Here is a 23,978-nt window from a genome sequence, read left to right as displayed (position 1 = left end):
TTCAGTTTTAATCATCACTGTTTAGTCAAGTGGTGATTGAAATATCAAGGTTATAGGTTTAAAATAAAATTGCCATTAATTACAAGGCTGTCATGTGGAAAGAGTGGCAAACTGTATGAATTTTGGTTCGAGGAGGATGCTTAAATGCCTCCAGTATAAAAACATTCAGAATGTTGTTGTATCTAACCTAACTAACCATCAAAAAGCACATGTACAGACAGCCACCAATGCGGCTGTATAATTTGACACAACTTTTCCTTTTGCCGTCCTCACTATAAAACTGTCAGGAGCTGTCCAGGAGGACAAAGTGCTGAGAGAAACACCTTCAAAAAGTGAACAAAGAGAGAAATGGCTGTGGATTACACTTAATGCCTCATCTTCAAAACCAATTCCAGCATTTTGCAGAGCAAATTAAATAACTTAAAAATCCTTTGAGAACTGGAAAAGAGGTAATTATCTCTATGTTAGACTTAAAGGAAGAAAAACAGCAACAGAATTTCTTGCTGTAACTGTTGAGTCCTATTGTTTCAGATGTTTATAATTATGAAGCCCTGGAAGCTGTAAGAACCAGCAGGCACTTCTCAGAGCTTTTCTGCCTGGATTCTGTTGCCTGAAGCTGTGCATTTTGGATAGAATGTTTGGCCTGAAACTCCAAATTGACATTAGTATTGAAAGGGGGAAAAAATAACTATCATTTAAGATATGAGAGGTAAAATAAAAGGAAATATTACTTAAAATGTAAAAACTTTTAAATTGAAGAACTACAAATAAAAGTAGCCTCTTGAATTTCCTTTTTTAATTCTTCTCCTGTCCTTCCATATTTGGAGAACAGCTCAGAAGTCTGCACAGCTGTCAGACTTCTGGAAGTATCTAGAAGGATCCTCAAGTCATGGCTGCTAAGGGTGAAGCATGAATGCTCTGAAGATAAATCATCTGATCAAAGGCCTACTTCTGCACCTTCTACTGGCATGGTCATGCATCCCTGTATGGCCGCCACAGAAAAGCTTGTGAAGATCCTGTGTCTAATGCCAGTACAGATGAGTTGTTGCTCTTGTGCTGCAAAATCTTTGATAGTAACTGCTATCATGGAGCAAGCACTTTGTTACCAGTTTTTGAGCCCTCAGCACTGAGACTCTTGGAGGTTTGTATGGGGGTGTTGCTGTTGGTGCACTGCCTTTCAACGTGCAAATTGTTCATTCACGTTGAGTCACTCCACTGTCAGCAGAACCACTGTCCTATTTATGCAGGTTCTTTGCAAATCCTGCTTTCAAGCAGACAGAAGCATATAATGAGAAAACTCAGTGAGCATTTGTGTATTCAGTTTGTGGAGCAACTGGCCCTATTTTTCAAATGGACGGTTCTCTGCTACCTCACAAAATGTGGGAAAACATTTCCCATAGAAAACTTCTGTACGAGCTATGGTATGCAATTACAACTCCAGTGGAGTAGAAACTTTGTCTCTTCTTTAGAAAGGAAGCACAGGACCATTTTTTTCCCCTTAATCTACCCATTTGGGATTTGACAACAGCTATCTCCATCCACATCCACAGGGACATAATGAACGTGCATCTGTCCTGCTCCTAGATGATTCACTTACTCACTGGCATGGAGACGTGCCTGTTCTGTTGAGGTTTGTTTCTGTTGTCCAGAGTGTGTTGGAACAAGGGTTCATTTATCCTGTATCAGAAAAATGTAACAGTCAAGAGGCACTGGGGATTCCCAGCTCCCAGTATTGTTCAGAATAGCATGTGTGTTTTATGTTTCGGGTGAAGGTTTTGCACAGCTCATTGCAGTATGTCTAATTCGTCAATGATGTGCCAGAAGATTGTGGCCTTCACCCTGGGTTCTGTGCAAAGATCTGTGTCTGTTTCTTGGGCATCTTGTTTTAAGGAGTTAAAACACTAAAATAGAAGACAATGGTACATTGCCTTCAAGGTTCTGGAGTAAAGTTGAGCGGTCTAAGGCTCTCAGAAGAGGCTGCTTTCTGGTGCCTTGTTGCTGTTCAGCAAATACCTCATCCATCTGCCTCACCTGATGACAGTCTCTTTCAAAAAAGACCCAGAAGGAAATGGGATGTGTTTCATTGAACTGTAGTGGCTTGGTTCTTCTCATGTTATGTTTAAAGCATACAGTTTAAAACTGACTTCTGTCAGGAGTCATGAATTACCCGCTCCATTCAAACAAAGCAAAAAAAAAATTATAAAAATTTTGTGCTATTTCCTTCCTTTTTTTTGACCCTTGTCCCCTTTGGAAATTGGCTACCCTACCTTTAAGAGTATTTGATTTGAAGTTATTTTGCATTAGCTGTATCTGAATTGATACTGAGACATGAACATATTCTCTAGGAACTTTTCTTATCCTGTTCAGGACTTACTGCCTATTCTCATTTTTCTCTCTCTTATCTTCCATCTAAAAGTTTTTATGTAGAATTTTGCAGATGCTCATATATTGGTGTGTTTAGCAGAAAAGCAAATGCAAGAATTCTGGGTAGTGGTTTAATGCCTTTACTGGATGTTTGCCTGAGAAAGGTTTCACAATTTTTCATGAAAATAACAAGTTGAAATGTAGGGTAGTGAAAAGCAGAAAGATAGAAGTGTTTTAATCCCATTGGCAGTTACATAATGAAATGTATGGAAGTGTGCTTGTGCAGTTGAAAAAAGTACACATCAATCAGAACCACGGTTTTGAATCTTTTCTTATCTAGAATACAATTTGTATGATTCATTAATGACTGAAATTGCCTTGAAGAGAGTAATCATAAATTTACTCTGATGGTTTTAATACATGCAACAGTATGTATTTAATACATGCTCTAACTAGTTGTGAGCAACAATAGATTCCCCTGGCTGTGTATATTTTGCAGTATCTTTTGTCAGCAACTGCCAGAACAGCACTTAACTCATCAGTTTACAAGAATCTTTTCTGCTCAGGCACAAATGAGATTTAAAAATAGTTATTCATGTCTCCAGTGGTGGGCTTCAGTTTTCCTAAATTAATTGAGTCCCAAGGGCAATATCATGGCTCCTGAGACATGGTACATTTTCATTGGCCAAAGAATTTTGCTTATGTAGTGGAAGAGCAGTTTGTTAGTATGAATGTTAAAATGTGTTACCAGGGTTTTATGGTCTAGTAAGAGTCAATGTTTGAATCTTCTGATTGTTGAATTAAATTTTCTCAGCAATCTGTTGTCCTATCTAGAGAGCTGTTTAATTCAAATGGTAATCAAAATCCATTGTCCTGTAGAACATTACAGTCTAAAGCGATCACCAAACTGAGTGACTCTCATTTACTTCTGTAAAGTGTATCATAGGAGTAACTAGACAGGAATGAATGAAAGAAAATTTTGTCTGCTTCAGACTTTTGTCCACCTTCCCTCCTCAGCTGATATACATCATGCACTAAAATGACAATTATTGAAGAGTTACAGGATTGTTAGTGGGATATTTTTTTTACCATTATGGCAAAAAAGTTTTATTCATGGTTTTCAACCTGCCTGTATTGCTGTTGTCAGGGCCTTTTCTTTTCCTAAGATGAAATACTGTCATTGCCTGTTTTTATCCAATTAACTAGTATTCCAGGTATTACAGATTTTTTCCACTAGGAGGAGAAAAAAAATGGATGGAATAGGCCGTTGCTCTTCTCTTGATTTACAAATTAAATATATGGGGGCCCTTAATGCAAGAATATAGGAAGTTCTCGTTTTTGATGAATATGGTAGGAAATATATATCAAAAGCTGTTCCTCTGCCCCCAGTCTATCTCCAGTGAATGCCTTCTGTCAAAGGTCTCTTGACTTTCTGTAGCACTGCATTAGTGATGTTGTTTTGCTGCTTTGGCATCTCTGTGATATTTGCAGCTGAGACCATGTGAAGCAGCAACATCAGAGCCCATCTCTCAGTCCTTCACTTATGCCTGTGTAAAAACGTTTTAGTTCTATCTAGGCCTTGTTTTCTGTTGTTCCAGATCTGTTATTGAACCAGAGGACCTAGAATTGTTCTGCTTCTTTGGTGTCTGGGTACCATAGTAGCTGGTTATTCAAAAGGATGATGCGACCACCTTCGTTCTATCACATTGTTACTTATCCCAGCATTTTAATACCATACTTATCCCAGCGTTTTAATACCATTCTGGTCACTTCCAGGTGGGTCTAGGTCTAGGGCCATTCCTGCTGGAAGGATTGTCTTTTACTTCATGGAAGAGTTCAGTTTGTTGCTTTTAACTGAATGGTGCTTTTTAATATATATTTTTTATTTATTTTTTTGTCCTTGGGGGAAAATTATCTCCTACATCCTCTAGTTTGCCTAAATAGGATGTGTTTGTGTTACGGTGGTAGGATAGCAACGATAAGTAAGCTCTGTAGAGCCAGTTAGCTACAGCTGGTTGCAAAGACAGCTGAGTATTCCTTGCCTAACTTTTTAGTGCTCAGCTGCTGCAGTGAAATCTCTACAACCCCAAACAAGGTACCTCTGTTCTTCCCAAGTATGTATTCCAGTTATATGGCACCTTTAAGTGGCATTCCAAGTAGCTCATACATTGTGGGTAGAGGGAAGAAGAGTGAAGGACTGGGAAATAATTGAAATCCATTTTCATTTACAGGTACTGTAAGTCTTAAAGCCTTACATAAGACATTGATTTACATTGCTGAATTTCTTTAAGGATGACCAGCTTATTCTTTAATTTAAAAACTTAAAAGCTAAAGAATACCTGTTTTCTGTAATTTATCCAGTGACTTTTTCTAAGCAGTCTTCAGATTAAAAATTTGAATCCATAACTCTTCTGCTCTGAGTGAGCTCACACTTGTTGCTTAGTGTCTTCTGCATCCATTAACATGGATTGCAACTCAGCATCAGCAGGCAGATAGGCATTTCTTCACTCCTCTGGGCTTCTGATGAGGACTATTTGAGAAGGAGAAATCAAGAGTAATATAAATTTTAATCTCTCCAGCAGGGGAGACTTTCTATCTAGAGCTGCTTCTTCATAATCAATGGAATATTTACAGTAGGTATTAAAAAGGGCAGCAGTAATATCTGAGTTGTCTTCAGTGGCAGCTGTTGTGAATGCTGTTTGTTTGACTTGGATTGATACTGTCTTCCTGTTGGCAAAATTTACTGGATCCAGCCTCTTGGGTGAATTAGGTATTTAAATGCCTAATTCATGAATCTCAAGAAGATGCAGACATTCTTGATCTCTGCCATGGTAGCATTCTTTAAAGTAGAGTTACTGGTGAAAACTCTGATGCCAGCAGGATCCCAAGTGTCTTCAGTAGTTAGATGAATTTCTTTATACGTTAGTTTCTTGTGCTTAGTCTTCAAATGAACTGATGACTTGGGTGTTTGCATGCCCTCATGAAAGTGTTGCCTTTTCTGTAAAGGTGATTGGGGTGAGGTGACACGAGCAAAGTATTGGGTTTTAGTGTATGGAAATGGATATTACCATTAGAGGTAACTTAAACATGACAGTGATTTGCAGCCCTGAATTCCTCTAAGGGCATCCAGGTTGTGTTTTAGCTTTGGATTGGGGGTTTTTGGTTGGTGGGTTTGCCTATTGTTGTTGTTTTTTTAAAAAAACACTGAAACTCACAACGGGGTCTGTTATATGTATTTTGTCCCATCAATTAGATGTCACTGTTTGAATGAAAGGTGCTCAAAAAGGGAAAGACAAGTCTTTACCCTATGAAACTGAAAGAAAAAAGTGAAATAAGTTTAGAATCAAAGACTTAGAGATTATATTATTGTAACCATGGAATTTCTAATATAGCATGCTCTATGTTTGAAAGTGAAGGTTAAGAGGAAGTTACCTTAGTAGCAGTTTATCTCACTAATGTACAAAGCTTTATAACAATGTATAAAGAAAGGAAAAATGAAAGATTTAGAGATAAATTATATGAAGTTCATCATGACTTTACCAGAGGTAAATCATGGCAGAGCAACATAAGATCATTCTTTGTAAAATAAACCATATTTGCGGATGGGAGATTTGGTAGCTTTTATCTATCTGGTGTTCAATAAAGCATTAGTTATGGAACTTATACTAGAAAAATATTAATGAAACAGAAAAATATGTTCTTTAATGCTTTAATGTTTTGTAATTGCATAGGAAAACAGGTGGAGAAGCAGCAGCAAGTTGTGCTTTGTGCTTAGTGTTTATACTTCACAAGAAAAGGAGGTGAAAGGTTTGCATATGTCAGTCAATCAGAGGATGTACTACTTAAGGGTAGTCCAGTCTCTGCTGGTGTGCTGGATCTGATCTGAGTCTGTTCTCCTTACTTCAGCAGTAACAGCCTTCCCTTGTGCAGAGAAGGAGAGAGTAAACACCTAGGAAATAGTCCTGGAAATTTGCTTCTGCCAGAGGGCTTAGTGGTGTGGAGAAGCAGTAAGGGACAGGGGGAGTAGGAAGGTGGCTGTAAGTGCATATCTCTTTCACAGCAGTTTCTGTGGTATCTCATCTCTCCTCCTTGTTGCTGTGGCAGCAGCAGCTGATTTGGCTTGGTTTAGCCTGTGGACAGGAGCAAGCAGATTCACTGATCATTGCATGTGTCACTAGGGAGCTGGTATTGAGTTGGATAAAAGCATATATGGAGCCAGAGGGACCCCGCTGATCAGTGAATGAAGGAGTGACTTTTAGGCAGCCATGAAGAAATAAACCTAAGAAAGATATTTTCAATCCATTAGCAGAAAAAAATTGCACCTTCACACTCCCTGACGCTCTGACATACAAGTTTCATGGTTAGCAAATATGACTGAGAAGACTTCATGTAGTACACTTCCTTGGAGGTCTTCCCTCCTCACTCAACAAATTCAACAAAGCTGTACTTAAGCCAGTACAGGTTGCATGTTTCTTTCAGTAAGTACTATAATATCTACTGCTAGCATTTCCGGCTTTTACAGCATCATTCACCAAAGTGTTCTGGTTTTCAGAATATTTAGTAGGCTGACTGCGTGTGATTTCTTTCTCCATCTCCATTCTCTGCATGGCTTGCAGGTGTCATATTACAATAATTCTTTCCCAGATACTACAATATCTTCATTTAATTTTCATTGGTTTTTTGGCTTTTGTCTTTTCTTAAAGAAACCAACCCAAAATTAAAAAAATGTTCATCTCTTTTGCATTTTAGCTTGTTTTTTGTAAACACTTTTGGTGCATGCAGTCAAGCATGTTGCAAACAGACCTGCCTCTATTGTATGTCACACAGTTTGTCAGAATGTTTTTCAGTTAAAGCTCTACAAAAAGTTCTGAAAAGGCAGCCTGCAGCAGTGAAGCTAACTGATGGTCCTAGCAGAGACCATCAGGTTTAGAAGAGTGGAGAGAAGCATGAACAAGGTTATGAAGGCATAATGGCAGAATAAGGGCTTGAGATGAGGCTTGCAGAGCAAAGATTTGGGATACTATGTATGAAATTCCAAGATTTGAAGACAGGCGAAATAGTGCAGCGTAAACAGGAGGAGAGATAAATGACAGCCATCAAATTAACAAAGGAAGCAACATGAGCGAACAGGGGTATTAATGCTCTCTGTATAAAACTGAAACTTTTCAAGTGACATTGATTGGAAGTCAGGTTGGACTAAATGGGCAAAGGGCAAGGGTGATGTGAATTCAAAGGCAAAAATACTGTTTTGTTTTTAACACCTCATGATTTGAGGGTGCCTGTAATAATTTTTTGCTTTAGTCCTGTATTCCCAAATATGCCAGTCACTTGGGGAGGAGAGCTGTTGCTTGGCATGAAGCTGTAAACTAGTGAAACAGAAACTAAAGTGCAGTTTTCATAGTTGCAGGGTGTAGTGAATTGTGCAACTCCTGAAGGAGTTAATCTCACAAGTTTTGGATAACTGTTATTAAGGAAAAGTCTAACATATTCTGATAAATGAATTCAAAACAAATAATTTGTGAGTAAGGATTTTTATCCTAGTTTCCTGGGAAAATAAGAGTCACAGGAATGTGCTGGTTATTTTGCTTGTCAGTCTTTTCCTCTACTAGTAACTTTTGAAATGGATAGCCAGTTTGAAATCATTTGCAAAGAAGTGGAAAGTCAAAAATACCTTCCAATAGGCTTCAAAATCAGTGGCTGGATGGAGGAAAGGCCATATTAGTATGTGTGAGGCAATAGAACATTTCAACAATCCACGCATCCTTCCCAGCTACTGGCACAGCATTGCTCTGTCTTATGCTGCATCCCAAGGAACATGGGATGAGAGCAAGAAACTGGGCTGTGGGAGGAGGGTTAGGGACAGATGATGCAGCTCCTGAACAGTGAACCAGTGAACCAGGCTGCATTATTTTCTTGTTTCTGACTGTCTGATTTTTGCAATCTAATTTTCTGACTGCTTTTACCTGAGAATCCCTGAGGAGTATAGATTTTATTTCATCTGTACCCTTAAGGTAGCCCAAGGGATTAAAAGATTTCTGTTCCTTTTTTAATGCTTGATAGATCTGTGAGATGAACATATGCTTTTATCTTTAGGGAAACTGCACACTATTTGACCTATTATCAGTTTGAATGTTTCCAGAGTTTAATTAGCAATACATGAGCATTGCTCTGAAACAATTCTGTGTGCAATTTATGGATTTATTGCTTATATGCTAGAAATTTGTTCTGTACACATTTAATGCGTACAGTCTGTGAGTGTTATTTTAACCGTAGTTCTTCGTTGTCTCCTTGTTTTCTTAAAATATACTGAGGTCCACCAAAATACAATATTAAATCCATACTCTTTAATAAACCAGTTAACAGATGGGATTTTTCAGTGGCATCCACACCCATATCTCAAGTAACCTAAGTACCGTCATTAAAAAATCCCTATTTACTTTCCTTAGTAGAGGGAATTTAAAGATCAGGCTTTAAATTTGAAAATCCATGTTATCTAGTCCTATGAAATTCCAGCTAGAAAATGGTAACTCATGCCAAACCAGGAAGGATTCAGAAATTTTGTGACAGATCCTATTTTGATTAAATCTCAGCTGCTAGCATTAATAATACTAATAAAAAAATTCATTGTTTCGCTATCTAAGAATCTTGTAAGCAAATTGAACAGACTTTAAAAAAGAACAACCATAATTATGTTTGTGTATAAATATACACATTTAGTGTGTTCTTTGGAAGAGATAGCATTGAAAAACTACTCAGGGTTGTCTCGTTTGCTTGCTTGCCAAGGGCAAATTAGCAAGTATACTCAATGTCGCTTTCTGAAAATATAGAACTATAAAATATGTATCTATCCTTAATTTATAAAAAGAAGTAAAAATGAATGGGGACTTCAATGAAAAATGTGCTATTTTTTAGCATTGATTAAAACCTGAGTAATGATTTGAAGCAGTTGTACCCTTTTGGAACATGGGTGCTGTCAAGGAAGCACTATCCAGGTGTTGCAAACTTTGTTTCTGTCATAGTTTTAATAGATACTGTGGAAGATCTTTCAAAACTGTAAATGTCTAGATTATTTTTAGGAAGAGGAGTCATTATTTTCTTTGGAAGGGTGTACATTTCTATTTTATGGAAGTCTGATTTTAATTCATAGACCCTCAAAGCACATATAGTTTCATTCATTGCATTATCCTTTCCTGTGATTTTAAAGGTTCAGAAACCTATTTTTATCTCATCTTCATTCGTGTTTTATCTTCATAGACTCTTTAGTATATACATTTATGAATTATTTCAATCTCACAGATTTTCAAAGCTAAATATGTACAATTTTTGAGTTCTTTCTAAATGAGGAGTTTACTTTTTATCTCTTCAGGTTTGATTCTGAACATAAGACTTTTTTTGTCTTTTATAGTTTTCTTTTTATATTAATTTTGGGATTATGTGCTGAAATGAGATGACGAACGGCAAAGGTTTATTAAAGTTTGATTATTATGACTGTGAGTAAGAGATTGTCTCATACTGGCCAGATGATAACCAGCCTGATCAAACTCCTGAGTGTAAGAGGCTGGTAAATAGGCGTTACATCAACTGGCAAAGCAGTTTGACCATCTGATCAGGCAGAGAAGCAGTAACTGTAAATAGGAAGCTATGTAATTAATGGTTTTTACAGCAAAAGTTTTCAGTCCACCTCATTGTCTGTTTACCAAGCCCAAAATTTTGTCAGTAACAATTTTACAGGAGACAGTGTTGAAAACCATGGTAAAGTCAAGGTAAATGACACTCTCTGCTTTCCCCTCATCCACTCAGATGGTCATTTCACTGTAGAAGGCCATCACATTGGTTAGGTATGGTTTACCCTAAATAAATCCATGCTGACCACTACTGGATCGCCTTCCTGCTTTTTGTGTGTTCAGAAATGATTTCCAGGAGGATTCGTCCAAACTTGTAAATTTTTTTTTTATTCATATACGTGTATGTGTGTGTGTGTGTATGCATGTGAGCTGGCTAGAGGAATAAACTAGTTTGTTCTTAGGCTGTGGTGGTCTGGTTTTGAGTGGTTAAGGCACCTTAGTTATTCTTAGATATACAAATTTGGGTCAGGAGTATTATTCTGTCAGTGAAAAATACTCATTTTCAAAGAGTTACTGAATATTAATGTTGTAGACATAAATTTATATAAAATCATAAATTATAGTCGTATTTAATGTGTATTTTTCTATTGAAATAACTTCAATATATTTATATATAGAAATGAAAATTTCTTCAGGTAGTATTTAATGAAATAATGTCTTTAATTTGTAGAGGAGTATGTTTCATTACATAATAGTTATACATTTCCATTTCAGGGAACAAAGAAAACAGGTGGGTTTTTTTTAATAGGAAAGACTGTGGAAAAAAATTACTAATATAATTCTCATGTAAGTTTACATGACTTCTCCCATGGTTCAAGAGAAATTCCTTGGTTACAGCTTGTTAAACAATGATATGGAAGTGAATCGTTTGAATTTGAAAGTATAGCATATCTTCTATCAGTTAGCATTTAATCAAGTTTATTCCAGATAACTCTATTGACAGAAAACTCCAGTATAGCTCTTAGCTTGCTCGTGTTTGTGTTTCAAAGAATTTATTTGTTCATTTGTCTACCCGTGACAAACAATTACTGTATGTACAGGGCAGTCACCACTTTCTGTGACAGCAGGTGGGCATGATGACAGCTAACACTGACAAGCTGCCTCCAGGGGAATTCACACTTTTGAAGGAGTTTGTTCATGTCAGTTTCCTGTAGTGTTAATCTTTTGAGAAAGGAATGTTCCTAGGTAATGGACATGGGTTTCTCATAGATCTGTAATGTATGTAATTAAAAGAGTTTTAAACTCCAGAATTTAGAATTTTACTTTTTTCTTGAAGATTTTAATATGTCTATCCCGTTTCTATTTAAGGTAATTGTTTGGAGTAAAAAAGATGGAGACTTATTTTGAGAGATTGAATTTACTGTTATTTCTCTTTAGTTTCAGGCACTGCATGCTGTATCACACACACTGGTTTTGCTAGGAAGGAACAACATACTAAGAAGTGCTTTAATATCCCTTCTACTAGCAGAAGTACATCAGTTTGCTGAGCAGCTGTTGCAAGCTCACCAGGTACTGTCATCTTCTCTTTTGGAGAAGGGCCGAAGAGTGGTGCTGGGGAGTGTTTTGTTTGTATCTGTTTCATAAAAGGTAGTAAATGGATCTTATTGCTTATTTTTAGCATTATTAAATCTCATCTGTTTAACAGAATTAGTCATGCCTCCTTTCAGCAGAGTTTTTGCCAGTGGCAACGCAGAACTCTACAGTGCTCAACACTGATGAAAAGCTTACATTGAGTATTGCACTTTGCCGAGTTACTGCAGGACTACTTAACCTTGCCATACTGTAATTATTTTAAGTATTGCTTTTGTATTCAGTGCATAAAATTTATTTCTAAAAATTTCTAGTTTGAACTCCTCTTTGGCTTTACTGTATGTTGGAAAGAATCATGTATTTGATTTTACGGTCATAATAAGTGTGATTACAAAGCTGTATAACTTGCAGTTGAGAAAATGGAACTAAATTAGTATCCTGTGATTTTTAACCATAAAAGAATCTCTTTAAATACAGAATTGATTTTGATTTTTTTCTAATGGCAAATAATTTAATACTGGCAGTATAGTTTATTTATAGAAAGATAGTAGAGGATTTGATTCATATATAAATATAGAGAAGTTAGTAATTTAATCCCTGAACAATTCTTATACCATGGATAGTATAATAAATTGCTTAAATGGCAGTCTCACTAGCTTGGCTTGATACACCTAGTTGATGGTACAGCAGTTTTTCTTCTTTTTTTTCCTCTGGGAGCTATCACTCTACTTGATTTCCCCCGCCCCTTAAAGAAATTGAAACCTTCAATTATACTTCCTTGAGCAATTGAAGAAATTTGTACCTAGCACTGAAGGGAAGGCCCCTGAGTGGGACACAATTTCTGGGGGGACAGAAATTTGTACTCATTTATTGAAAAGAAAAAAAAAAAAAAGAGAGATGTTTTCGATCTTGTACATCTATTCTGTTTCTTCATACTTGGTATATATGGACTGACATTTGGGACAGTAAAATGCATTTGTTACTTGAGCTTTTCAGCTTCAGGACCAAATCCCTTTTCAGGTTAAGTCTTTGCTCCCTGCAGCCCTCCAACTCATTTTAATCACCTTGCATTTGTGCTTACTGCAAATCTTAGCCATTATCAGTCCACAGTACTGATTTTCAGATTTTCTACTACCAAGAGACACTTAATAAGGTTCCCTTTCACCTTTTTTTTTTTTTTTGAAACAGCCCCTTTTCTTCACTCAGAGAAATAATTTAATTCTCTTATATTCAATAATTTAGACCTATCTTTATGGAACAAGAGTTCCCTGCTCTGTTTCTGCTTTCTCCAGCTAAGTTATCCACGTGCCTTCTGCTACTGAGATGTAGTAGATCTTCCCTTTTTCTTTTTTGTAACTGATACAGTTATTTATTAATTTATATCTTCCTCATCCAACCTTATAAGCGTTTGTTGGAAGATTAATGCATCTTGAGCAACCAACCACAAACTGTGGTCTGGAATAAGACTTTGATACAATCTTACTAAAGCTTATGGGGCTTTCTTCTGAGTCCTTTTAAAACACTTTGCATTTAAGTGACCACCAGAAGAATAAATGAGCTTCAGACACTTAGGAGGATACTCCAGTGATTAATTTTACAGTAACAAAGTAGTCCTGAAAGGTTCACCACCCAAGACAGTGTTGGACTTTTTCTGGTTATAGCGGACAGTTCAAGTGGCTGAATTTGAAGCTGCAGGATCTGTGGGTCTATCGTGTAGCTGACACTTTGTAGAACTATAAGATTTTGAAAAGCTGTAGTTCATGTGGGAAAAGTAACTGAATTTCTGTTTTGCTTAGCTTGCTGTGAAGTCAGTGTTTTTAAAGTTTGTGCATTCTTCCATTTGGTCCAAATAGGTGTCTTGCGTTCATTCACAAACCCTTATACATTCTGTATGTGATAATTATTTCTGGAAATACTGCTTATCAAAAACCTTATTGCAACAGGACACTAAACAATACAATATCAGTTTGAAATATACCAAATGACAGCTTTAAAAATAATTCTTCATAAATACTTAAATTAGAATTTGCAGAACGATAATACTTTATATAATCAAACTTCATTAGCTGACAAGTATCCTAATTGTGTTTTGTTACTTAAGCAAAACTGCTGTTAATTATAAAGTGTTTCATGCCTTCTGCCTAAGACAATCAAATTAGGGACTCTGGAATGTAGTTATGATGAGAGGTGTGCAAATACCTATTTTCATTCTGTTTTGTTGTTTGTTTCTTGTTGTGGGCAGATAGGAGAAATAAAGATCATCTAGGCATGTATTCAGGTTAGCTTGCAATTAACTTTTGAGCATTTGGTGAAAAATAGAAATTGAAAATTTAGCTTATTCATCCAAGCAAATTTCTATGTTTTATTTTTGTATAATATTTTTTTTTACATTGAAGGTGTTTTCCCACATTGACTTGACTGAAAACAAAACTGTGTTGAATTTTTCTAAATTAATTATCTAGATATCCCAACATTTTTAATTTCCTCATTAAGACTTGAGCTAAGCTACAGATAGTTTATAAAATGTTTTCATTCTAGATTATGCAATTTTATATTCAGTCTTTTCTTCAACAGGAAGTATGCTCAGGTAAGGTTACATATTGTGGATATGTCCTTTGATAAATATTGAACTTTTTTTACTTTAAAATTCTGACTTATTTTAGTGAGTTTGTATCTGTGTCCTCTTGAAACAAGCTTATCTCTTTAAGACCCACAGGTTTGAAGAGCTATATATGCCCCTAGCTTTACAAATTAAGAAAATAGGTTGATTGTAGGAGAGTGTATCTCATGAACTACACCAGAAAAGTACAGATTACTTTGCATATTTTGATATCGTTCCCCAGTTGGCTAAATACCTTTACTATTGGAATATGATAAATTATTGTGAAATATATGAATAATAGATTTTTTTCAATATTTTGGACTAATATTCCCACATGTTAATACAGAAAATAAAAGTAACTAAGGTGCCTGTAAAATAGTATAGTTATCCTGATTTTTTCACCCAGTTAAGATTAATTTTATGGTAGTAAACTCTCAAGCACGTTATTAGTTTGCTTTAATTCATTTAAGTACTTCATCATGTGCTTAAGGTGAAGCTCATACTTCAGCGCGTTGCTGACACCAGGACACTGACTTCCAGGGAAAAGTATAATAATGTAAACTCAGTTGGATCCCTTAATTTTTACTGATGTTGGATGTGTACTTTTAATTTTTATGAGGAACCTTTCATGCTTCATAAATACATTTTATAAGAATACAGTAACTGAAACTTATCTTACTATGGAGTAGAAATCTTCTGATCCCCAATCGGATTCCTATTGCAAAGGAGATACAATTTTAAATACTAAGATTTCAGAATGGTACTGGGGTTGTTGGATTATTTTTCAAATATTGAGCCCCTTACCATGATAGCAGATCTTCCTTTATGATAATTGTTTCAAAGACAGATGACCAGAAATGGAAAGCGCATATTGGTTCAGTGCCCATTTCTAACCCCCAGGTGTTAATTCCAAGAACTCTGAAAGATTAAAAACCAGAAAATAGATTTGAAAAAAGAAGAGGGAAGACAGACCGCGAAGTTTTGGAAAGCACTATTATTCAGTAATTGCTGATACATAGCTTGTCTAGCATTGTATTTTTATAACACACTATTTTCTGCACACTATTTTTCCGTTTTTAAAACTTTAAAACATTTCTGTGACAAAAGCTGTACACTGGATAATTGGTGGGTTTTTTTTTAAATCAAAACGCCAAGTTATATGTAATTCTTAATGTTATATGTAAGCATTAAGTCCAAATCCACATGTGTGTCCTAACTCTTCTCCTGAAATGAATGGTGCAGTTAGACTTAGACACAGGATAAGGTGGGATTCATCCTATTTAATTTAGATGTATATAGTAGACACTGCTGTCTGCTTCTCATAGAAGTCCACCAAGCAGCTAAGGTTAACTAAAAAATTCGCCAATGTGAAGACAGTCACACGAGGCTCTGTTGAATGTTACATAGGTTCTGGAGATTTGGGCTCATTACAACAGAATAGCTTTGATTCAAACAAGCCAAAGGAGTTAGACATATGGTGGGATTTGTCTCACTTCAGATTTCTGTGGTGTTTCCATCAGATTTGCTTATTTTAATTTTTCTTTATAGCCAAGGGAGGAAAAGAGGCATTTCTTTTCTAGCCTATTTTGAATGTACATAATTATAGTAATTGGCCGTTGTTTGCTTCTCTCTTCTGACTATGAGGAAGGAAACTTAGGTTGATCAGTTGAAATGTAAATATTTATGTTGTAGACATCTAAAGTTAAGGGAGGAAAGTTCTATCATATCTCTCTGAAGATCTCTTTTGGATGATCTGGACGAGAGCTGTTAAGCCAGGAAAGGCCTGATCCTACAGAACGGTTGTAACAGTTGTGCAAAGCTTACTTCTGTCTGAACACAGACAGACTTATGTAAGTAACCTTATTAGATGTTTGTAATAAGTTATATTTGTTAAGATAATTAATAAGTTAACTTAATTCCCAGGTATTCAAATTTAAGCGTACACGTTACTGGAAGAGTTTGGTGGTGAACTAGGATGCAGGATACGTGTGTTGGAGCTTCTTGTGACATGCTTTCAGCTATGGTGTGTCTGACGCATATGCCTTTAAACAGGCAGCTCTGTTAAACTAACAGTCTATGCAGGCAATGTAATTAGGAAGAAGAAGATCAAGGAGGAGCATGGATGTGGTATGATTTTGACCATTTTCTGAGATTTTTGTTGCCATTCAGCACTGTGTAGCGAACAGTCATGTCACTGAAATGTCAAACTACATGGCAACACTTCTATGTGGAAGCAAATGAAGGGCTGAAATATTCCTGGGGCTGGAGAGCTGTTTTTTTTCTAGCAGGCCTGCAAGTTAGAGACATTGCAAATTTCAAGATGGACTAGCTTAGCTGGTAATCAGTCCATCAGGGAAAACGGAGTTTGCCTGGAGCTGTGTTCAGATAGATAACAGAAAGATTTAAAGTGCTAAGAACTGAGCTATTGATGTCAAGGCTTGTCTTCATGAGTCTTCCTCCATGCAGCCATTCTGTATCCAGTGGATGCTCTGGGCAGGTATGGCAGCCACAACATACTTTATTCCAAATGCAAGTGTGTCCAATGTGATGTAGAGAATTCTTCAGATAAGCTGCTTTCCAAGAAGTCTACTTCATTTATGCAGTATGTCTAATCTCCTCAGCCATAAGTTTGAATATGTTGTAATAGAGCTTTTTCATGCATTAGAAAGAAAAAAAGCTACAGTATTTTTCCCAAATGTGGTAGGAAATGGATAAAATCATTAATTAGAAAAAAATAGCTGAAAATATTATGCAACTAGGTAAGATAAATGCACAACAGTCCATTGTTGTTCAAAGTACTAAAATGGCTATCCGGCATATTTGGGTTTTTGTAGTTTCTACTGCTGACTTTTACAAACGCATCAGATTACTAATACTTCACCCAGGTAAAAGAAAAGAGATTGATGCTATGTAGACCTTGTGAAAATAATTAAATGTGCATTTGGACATGCATTCATCATTTTAAAGATGTAATTTCTTTCCTTATTATACTGATAAGCAGAGATTGTAACATATTTCAAATTGTGAATGGGTAGAGATGCTGCAAAATAGTGCTCTGGGTAAACGTAGGATTTTTTTTTATTCCATGTGACTGCTGATGCTACTGGTAGCAAACGAAGTAATGGCTGGATAGAATAATCAGTGGATCTGCATTTTGTCTCATAGATAATGTACTTGGTTTGGAGATGCAGACTTGTGAAAACATAAATCTCTGCCCTGAAAGACAGGAGTGAAAGAATCAGTTGAGACTCGGTATATGTTGGAAGGATGCTGTGCACCTTTGAAGTGTATACCTGCTTTTGCTGCATGTGTCATCCCCTATTACAGATTAGAATTAAAAAAGCGTATGTGTCAGTCAGAACTGGAAAATGACAAACGGTTCATGCAGTTTCTCCCTTCCCTCTCATACTGTCATAAAATGGTAGCGCTAAAGGTGAAAGGAGTTTAGAAGTGTTCTTACAGAGCTAAATGGTAGCAGGGCTTTGATGTACTTAGGTGCTTGGCAAAATTGAGAATGACATGTAATCAGAAAACCTCAGGTGTGTTTGGGAACAGAAGCAGCAAATATTGATTGCACGAGGAGAACCCTGTATTACTGTCAGCTAGAGAATTATTACTCTTAATATTGATGAATCATCTTGTTCATGGAAACGTAATACTGGAAAAGGAAAAATGCTTAATTAAAGAAATCAGAATATATCACACCTCAACAAACAAATAAGTAATATTCCTGGAAATCTTCTTGTTTCAAACTGTGCACAAAATCCAGGCTTTAAGAAAGCTCCCAAAATAACACAATTAATAATTAAAATTACCTATGTGAATTCTTGATACACTAAAAAAGAAAGGGCAACGAAAGCTTCTCTCGGTTGATGCTGTTCTTACTTCCTTATTCTCAGTGTCAGTTCTGAGAATTGGAAAGAAAGAATTGCTTTCTTTACACCTTGGTTAATCCTTTTGCATGCATGAAGGCAGAATGTGTATAAGGAAGAAGCATCTGATTTTTGTGGCATATGTGGTATACCAGCTAATCTGGAAGACCATTTGATTATTACTTAATCTGTGTCTCCAGATAGGTAGTTTTAATGTGCCTGTTAACCTTTCTTCAGGGAGTTTTCTGGCTTACTGACAGTGATTTGCAAAATGGAATGATGTTACAGAAAATTAAGCACAGCTTCCTTAATGCTTTTGGATATTGGAGTTGTCTATGTGAATTAGCCTATATCCTGTATGTGCTCTTAAAAGTTCAATTTACAGGCAAGGTAACATTTTGTTAGATTTGCCTTTTGATTTTCTTTTTTTCTTTTTGAAGAATTGCTTAAAGTCTTCATTACAATGTACTTTTAACACAGCTTCACTAAATGCTTTCTGGGTTACAGTTTAAACACACAGTTCCCGTGTCAATGGCATTGCAATTTATTTGCTGCTTTAGTATTTCATATCTTAGTAAAAATGAAAAGGGAAGAGTTGTAGCCATAGAATTTCTAACTAGAAATTACTGATATAATGGATTTTTGTTTGCAAGAGTATTTACAGGTGATAATTAAAACCGTCTTTAAATAAAAGCCTGGTTAAATATAGTAAAATATAAATGGCAACTGTGACATGGTAATGCATACTAGTGAAATCATCACTTCATCTTTCTTTCAAAACATTGTTTTCATTTTGGAGGACACATCAATATCTTTGGATTTCCTAGCTTCACACACACTTGCCTCTCTCTAAACATGTGGGACAGTCCTGTACCTAATGACTTAGAATATCGGCTTGCCCCATTGGGACCTCATTTATTGCTTGGGGGTTTTCTGGTAAAAATACCAGTGAAGCTGTATTTGTCTACTTACAGAGCTTATGCACAGCCGTCGCTACTTTATATCACAGAACCAGAAAGATCAACTGGTGTTTGTTCAGTGCTTTCTAAAATGTTAAACTGCTTTTCCAAAACTCATTATATAGCTCACTGTGAAACATTAGAACCACTAAGCACATGCACAGTGGCATTTCTGCATCATGCTGTGGTATGCCATCAGATACGGAAAAACTGCTTCTGTTCTTTTTTTGGTAAGCAATGGTTTTGTTTTGCATTCTGTGCTGGGGCTGAACTCTGGATTTTCAAGGGAGCATGTGGCTTAGCTTAGGTTTTAAGCTGGGGAGGATGGCTATAGTGTGTTTAGTGTTAGGTTTAAGATTAGACAAGGATTTAGATTTAGGATGGCAAAATAAGATACTCACCACAGAGGGAAATGCTTGAAAGGCTGTGCTTAGGAGTGTTTGTCATGACAAACCAGACTACACTTGCTCTGCTAGCTGACTATTAATTACTTTAGAGTTGGTGTTAGATCAAACTCCCTGGTTAAGTCCTCAACTGAAACTATCACAGGCTATAGTTAATGGTGGTAGTTTGGATTTGAGTGAACATGCATATGAGCTGCATTGAATGCCACCACATCCAGAAGGAGCTGCTGTCCCACATTTGGCTCTGAACCAAGCAGGATTTGTCTTGCTAGGATTTAGCTGATGTACAAGTCATTAATAAAGTAGGTTTATGTCTGGGATGAAAGAGACTGGCTATGGAGTTCATTTTGTAGCTGAGGTTGGAATTATGGTTTGCATGGCTGAGGCATGCAGGAGCTTATCTTAAACTTAGTCTAGGTTTTGGGTGACGGCACTTGACGTGACTGGTTAAGGCTTGATCTGCCAGGGCAGGAAACTACTATTAACGTTGCTCCCAGAGGTCGAAGTTGGTTTCAGTATGTGTCAGCAGCAACTCCTATTTATTGTTAGATTGACAGGACTTCTGCTATAGATTTAATGTAGGTAGACAGGATGTGATGAGCTAAAGCTGAACACGTTTACGAAAGGTATCACAGAACTAGATATAGGGTTGGTGTGGTGAAGGCTCAGGAGTCTGGGGTTTCAGTTTTAGGTAGGCACTGATGATGTAGCCTTCTCAATTCACAACTAATCTGGTGGAAGTAATGTATTGGTGGGCTTGGGTGAGTGTAAGAATGAGAAATGAGCTTATTCATTCCTTTGGGATTCATAGGGGATTTAGAGATACAGGAATGGGATGCTGGGATAGGTTTGTGGTGAGGAAGAAAGGCAGCAGTGGCGGAGCGTGTTTAGATCTGAATGTTTGTGACGTGAGTTGCTGGATTGGTGTTAAGGCAGTAAGCAAGGCTTGGATGTCTAGGATTTGTGCAGCAGAAAATGCTTTGCTGAAGTTGGAGGTATTCCAGAAAGACAAGCTGAAGTATGCTTGGACAGGATATGTTTTATATGGCTTGATTAGAATTAGGATTAAGGCATTGCTGGTTGCAGTCATGGACTTGAATGAAATACAGGCAACCAGGTACCTGTGCTAGGCTGAACCACATCTGTAGTACTGATGCACACACACAGAGTCACAGAATATTTTATGGCAGCACAATCTGTATTGCATATCTTCTAGAATTATTTCTTTCGTGCAGAAGTATACACTTGAAATGCACGTAGCACTAACATTACAGAATTAAAACTAGTTTTAGGAAATAACATTCTTGAATGCACTGCAGTTTGAATTCCTGTTATGTAAGAATGGATTATTTTCACTTGATTCCAATAACAGTTCACATAGGGAGAAATGAATTGAGACAAATGCATAGAGAAAGAAAACATGGAAAATAGAAGAAAAAATGTGTTTGTATTTCTCCTTCAGTGTAAATGATGGCATCCCAGGTTGCATGATTACAGTGCAGCCTTTGAAGACTTGCACGTTTTGCATTTCCTGGCATCTGTCAATCCTTGAATTGAGCTGGCAAAGCGCAATTAAACCTCTGCATGTATTGTCTTGAAACAAGATAGTTTCGCATCTTATGTAATCCTTATAATTAATTCTTTCATAAAAGTGGCTCCTAGTCTCTCTGACTTTTCAGAATATTAAACTTCTAGCTGAAGTTGTTTTAAAGAACTTTTGTATAACCTTATTTTTTAATCAAAGCTTTTTTACTAACCCTGGCTACTGTATTTAATATGGAATACTATAGGGAATTGTGTATGATAAATATGAGAGTGTGGTAATAGAGGTAAAAATCTGAGTAGTAGTTCTGCCTATAGGAATAAATTATAAGCAGAACTTAGTTTAGGTTAGCTTATTCAGTTACTCATTGTGGGTTCTTCCTACACAATTTGATTATGTGAACTAGAATTCAGTCCTGTTGATTAATTTAGGGTGAATTCATCGAATGATCATAGAATTACAGAATGGAGAAGGTTGGAAACAACCTCTGGAGATGATCTATTACAACCTTCCTGCTCAAAGTAGGCTCAGCTAGAGCAGGTTGCTCAAGGCTCTGTCTAACCAAGTTTCAAAATTTTCCAAAGATGGAGACTGCACAGACCCTCTGAGCAGCCTATTCCAGTGCTGATAACCTTTTTCATGGAAAAAATATTTCTTATGTTTAAATGGAATTTCCTGCATTTCAGTTTTTACCCATTGACTTCTGTCCTGTCACTGGATACCACTGTGAAGAGTCTGGCTTTGTCTTCCATACCCCTGCCCCATCAGGTATTTATATACGTTGATGAGATCCCCCCACAAGCCACCTTCTCTCCAGATGGAACAGTACCAGCTCTCTCAGCCTCTCCTTGTACATTCTTGTCCCTTCATCACTTTTGTGCCTTTTCACTGGTCCCATTCCAGTATATCCAGGTCTTCTTTGTGCTAAGGAGCCCAGAACTGCACCCAGCACTCCAGGTGTGTCTCACCAGTACTGAGCAGATGGGAGGGATCACTTCCCTCAACTTGCTGGCAATACTTCCTCTCGTGCAGTGCTGGCCACAGCTGGCCACAAGGACTCAGCACCGGGTCATGTTCAGCTTGTCTGCTGGGGCCTTCAGGTTCTTCTCTGCCAAGCTGCTTGCAGCTGTCAACCACCAAACTATATGGTGCGTGGGGGTTATTCCTCCCCAGGGATAAGATTTTGCACTTACCATTGTGACAAATCAAGATTTCTCTTGGCCAGTTTCTCCAGCCTGTCAAGGTCCCTCTGAATGGTAGCATAACCCTCTGGCATGACCGTCACTTGTCCTGCTTTTGTATTACTCTCAACTTGAAACTTTCTGAGTTTGGAGATGATACAGAAGTCCCATTGTCCAGGTCATACATGAAGATGTTGAACACTACTGGTGCCAGTGTCAGCCCCTGGGGTGCACCACTAGTGAGTGGCCACCAGCTGGATTTTATGCCTCTGATCACAGCCCTCTGAGAATGGCAGTTTGGGCAGATTTCAGTCCCCCTCACTGTCTACTTACCAAGCCTGTAAATCTATGTTGACTACTCTCAATAATCATTTTGTCCATCATATGCCTGGAAATGGTTTCAAGGATTATTTGCTCCATCACCTGGCCAGGAGTCAAGCTGACGCTGACTGGCCTGTATTTTTTGTGTGCTCCTTCTTGAAGACAGAAGTAACATTTGCTTTCTTCCAGTCCTCAGGAACTTCCCATGATTGCCATGACTGTCCAAAGATAAATGAGTGGCCTGTGACAGTCACAGGTGCCTGCTGCTGAGGCCCATGGACTTACGTATGTCCAGTTTCTTTAAATGGTCCCTAACTTGATTTTTTTCCACTGCAGGCAAGTGTTCCTTGCTCCAGACTTTTCCACTGGTCCTGCAGACATGAGAGTCCTCAAGGCTGGTTTTACCAGTAAAGATTATGGCAAAGAGAGCACTGTGTCCTTTGTCACCAGTTTCCTTGCCACATATTTCCTCATAATTTTGCTTCTGATGTGCCTGTAGAAATCTCTTGATTCACTTCACCTTCCTTGCCAGATTCAACTTGAGAAGGGCTCCTAACCATCTCCCTGCACACTCAAGAGTGTTTTTGCATTCCTCTCAGTTCACCTGACCCCTGTTGTGTGCTTCCTTTTTGTTTTTGTCAGGAGGTCCTTGTTCTTCCATGCAGTCCTCCTGTCACCTTTGTTTTCCTGTACATCAGGTAAACCGTTCTTGAGCCTGAAGGAGGTGATCCTTGAAAATCAACTAACTCTTCTAGATCCCTCTTCTCCCCAGGGTTGTAACATATTGGATTTTCTCAAATAGATTCATGAAGCAGCCAAAGTCTGCTCTGCTGATGGTCAGGGTGGCAATCCGGCTTTTTTATTCTGATAAATTTTCAAGCAATAGGTAAGATTATAGTTGCAAATTAGTTGAGTTCCCTAGAGAAGTGTTAAGTCATATAGAGGCAAGTCACTTTTCTACCTAACAAGGAGTAATCCTCCTCAGGAAAGCTTATAGGAGCTTTAGTAACACTTTCAGAGTTATGAACCAGGGAAGATAATGATTATCATTATATGAAACTAATTCATAACGAAGCCCACTAAGTTTGTGGGAACATAAGGTGAGTATTGAGACATGCTCTGAATGCCGCCTGTTTCTCAAACACTCTATGGAAAACCTTTGCCTATACCTAAGAAGGTGAAACAGAGGCTGGGATCTTCTCTGGGGGATAACACATGACCCACTAAGCTAGCCTTTAGTCTTCGGAGCCTAAAATATATTTCAGAGAGACCTTAAATAATAGCTAGAATAAAGTATATTCAAGTATTTTTAATACCTTTACTGTAGTATTATTATAATTATTGTTATTATTAAGGAAACTAATGTGTTGCTTTCCTAAAAACTATTAGTTACAATTTACAACTTGTCTGATTTTAAGAATGGTCTTGAATAGCTTGAGGAAGCAGGAAAGCAAAATTATTTCTCTAGAAACCTTAATACTTGGGTCTTTTATGAGCTGTTTTGCTTTTCCATCACGATGTGTAGATTAGTTAGGAAGTTTGGTGCTTAAACTGTAAACTTGACAAACCTTTGTATC

At 37.2% G+C, this 23,978-nt stretch overlaps 1 protein-coding gene across 1 annotated transcript in view; it reads left to right on the top strand.

Annotated features, from left to right (window-relative positions):
- The window catches only part of MEI4 (meiotic double-stranded break formation protein 4), an 82,756-nt gene that overhangs the window by 24,873 nt on the left and 33,905 nt on the right, over nucleotides 1-23,978 (top strand). Inside the window, exon 4 of the mRNA XM_055714989.1 lies at nucleotides 11,367-11,498. Within this exon, the coding sequence (XP_055570964.1) occupies nucleotides 11,367-11,498 (132 nt within the window). The remainder of the gene's footprint in view (nucleotides 1-11,366; nucleotides 11,499-23,978) is intronic.

This window comes from Falco cherrug, chromosome 6, assembly GCF_023634085.1.
Source record: "Falco cherrug isolate bFalChe1 chromosome 6, bFalChe1.pri, whole genome shotgun sequence".
NCBI lineage: Eukaryota > Metazoa > Chordata > Aves > Falconiformes > Falconidae > Falco > Falco cherrug.
Note: the sequence above shows the minus strand (reverse complement) of the source record. Positions and strands in the feature narration are given on the sequence as shown.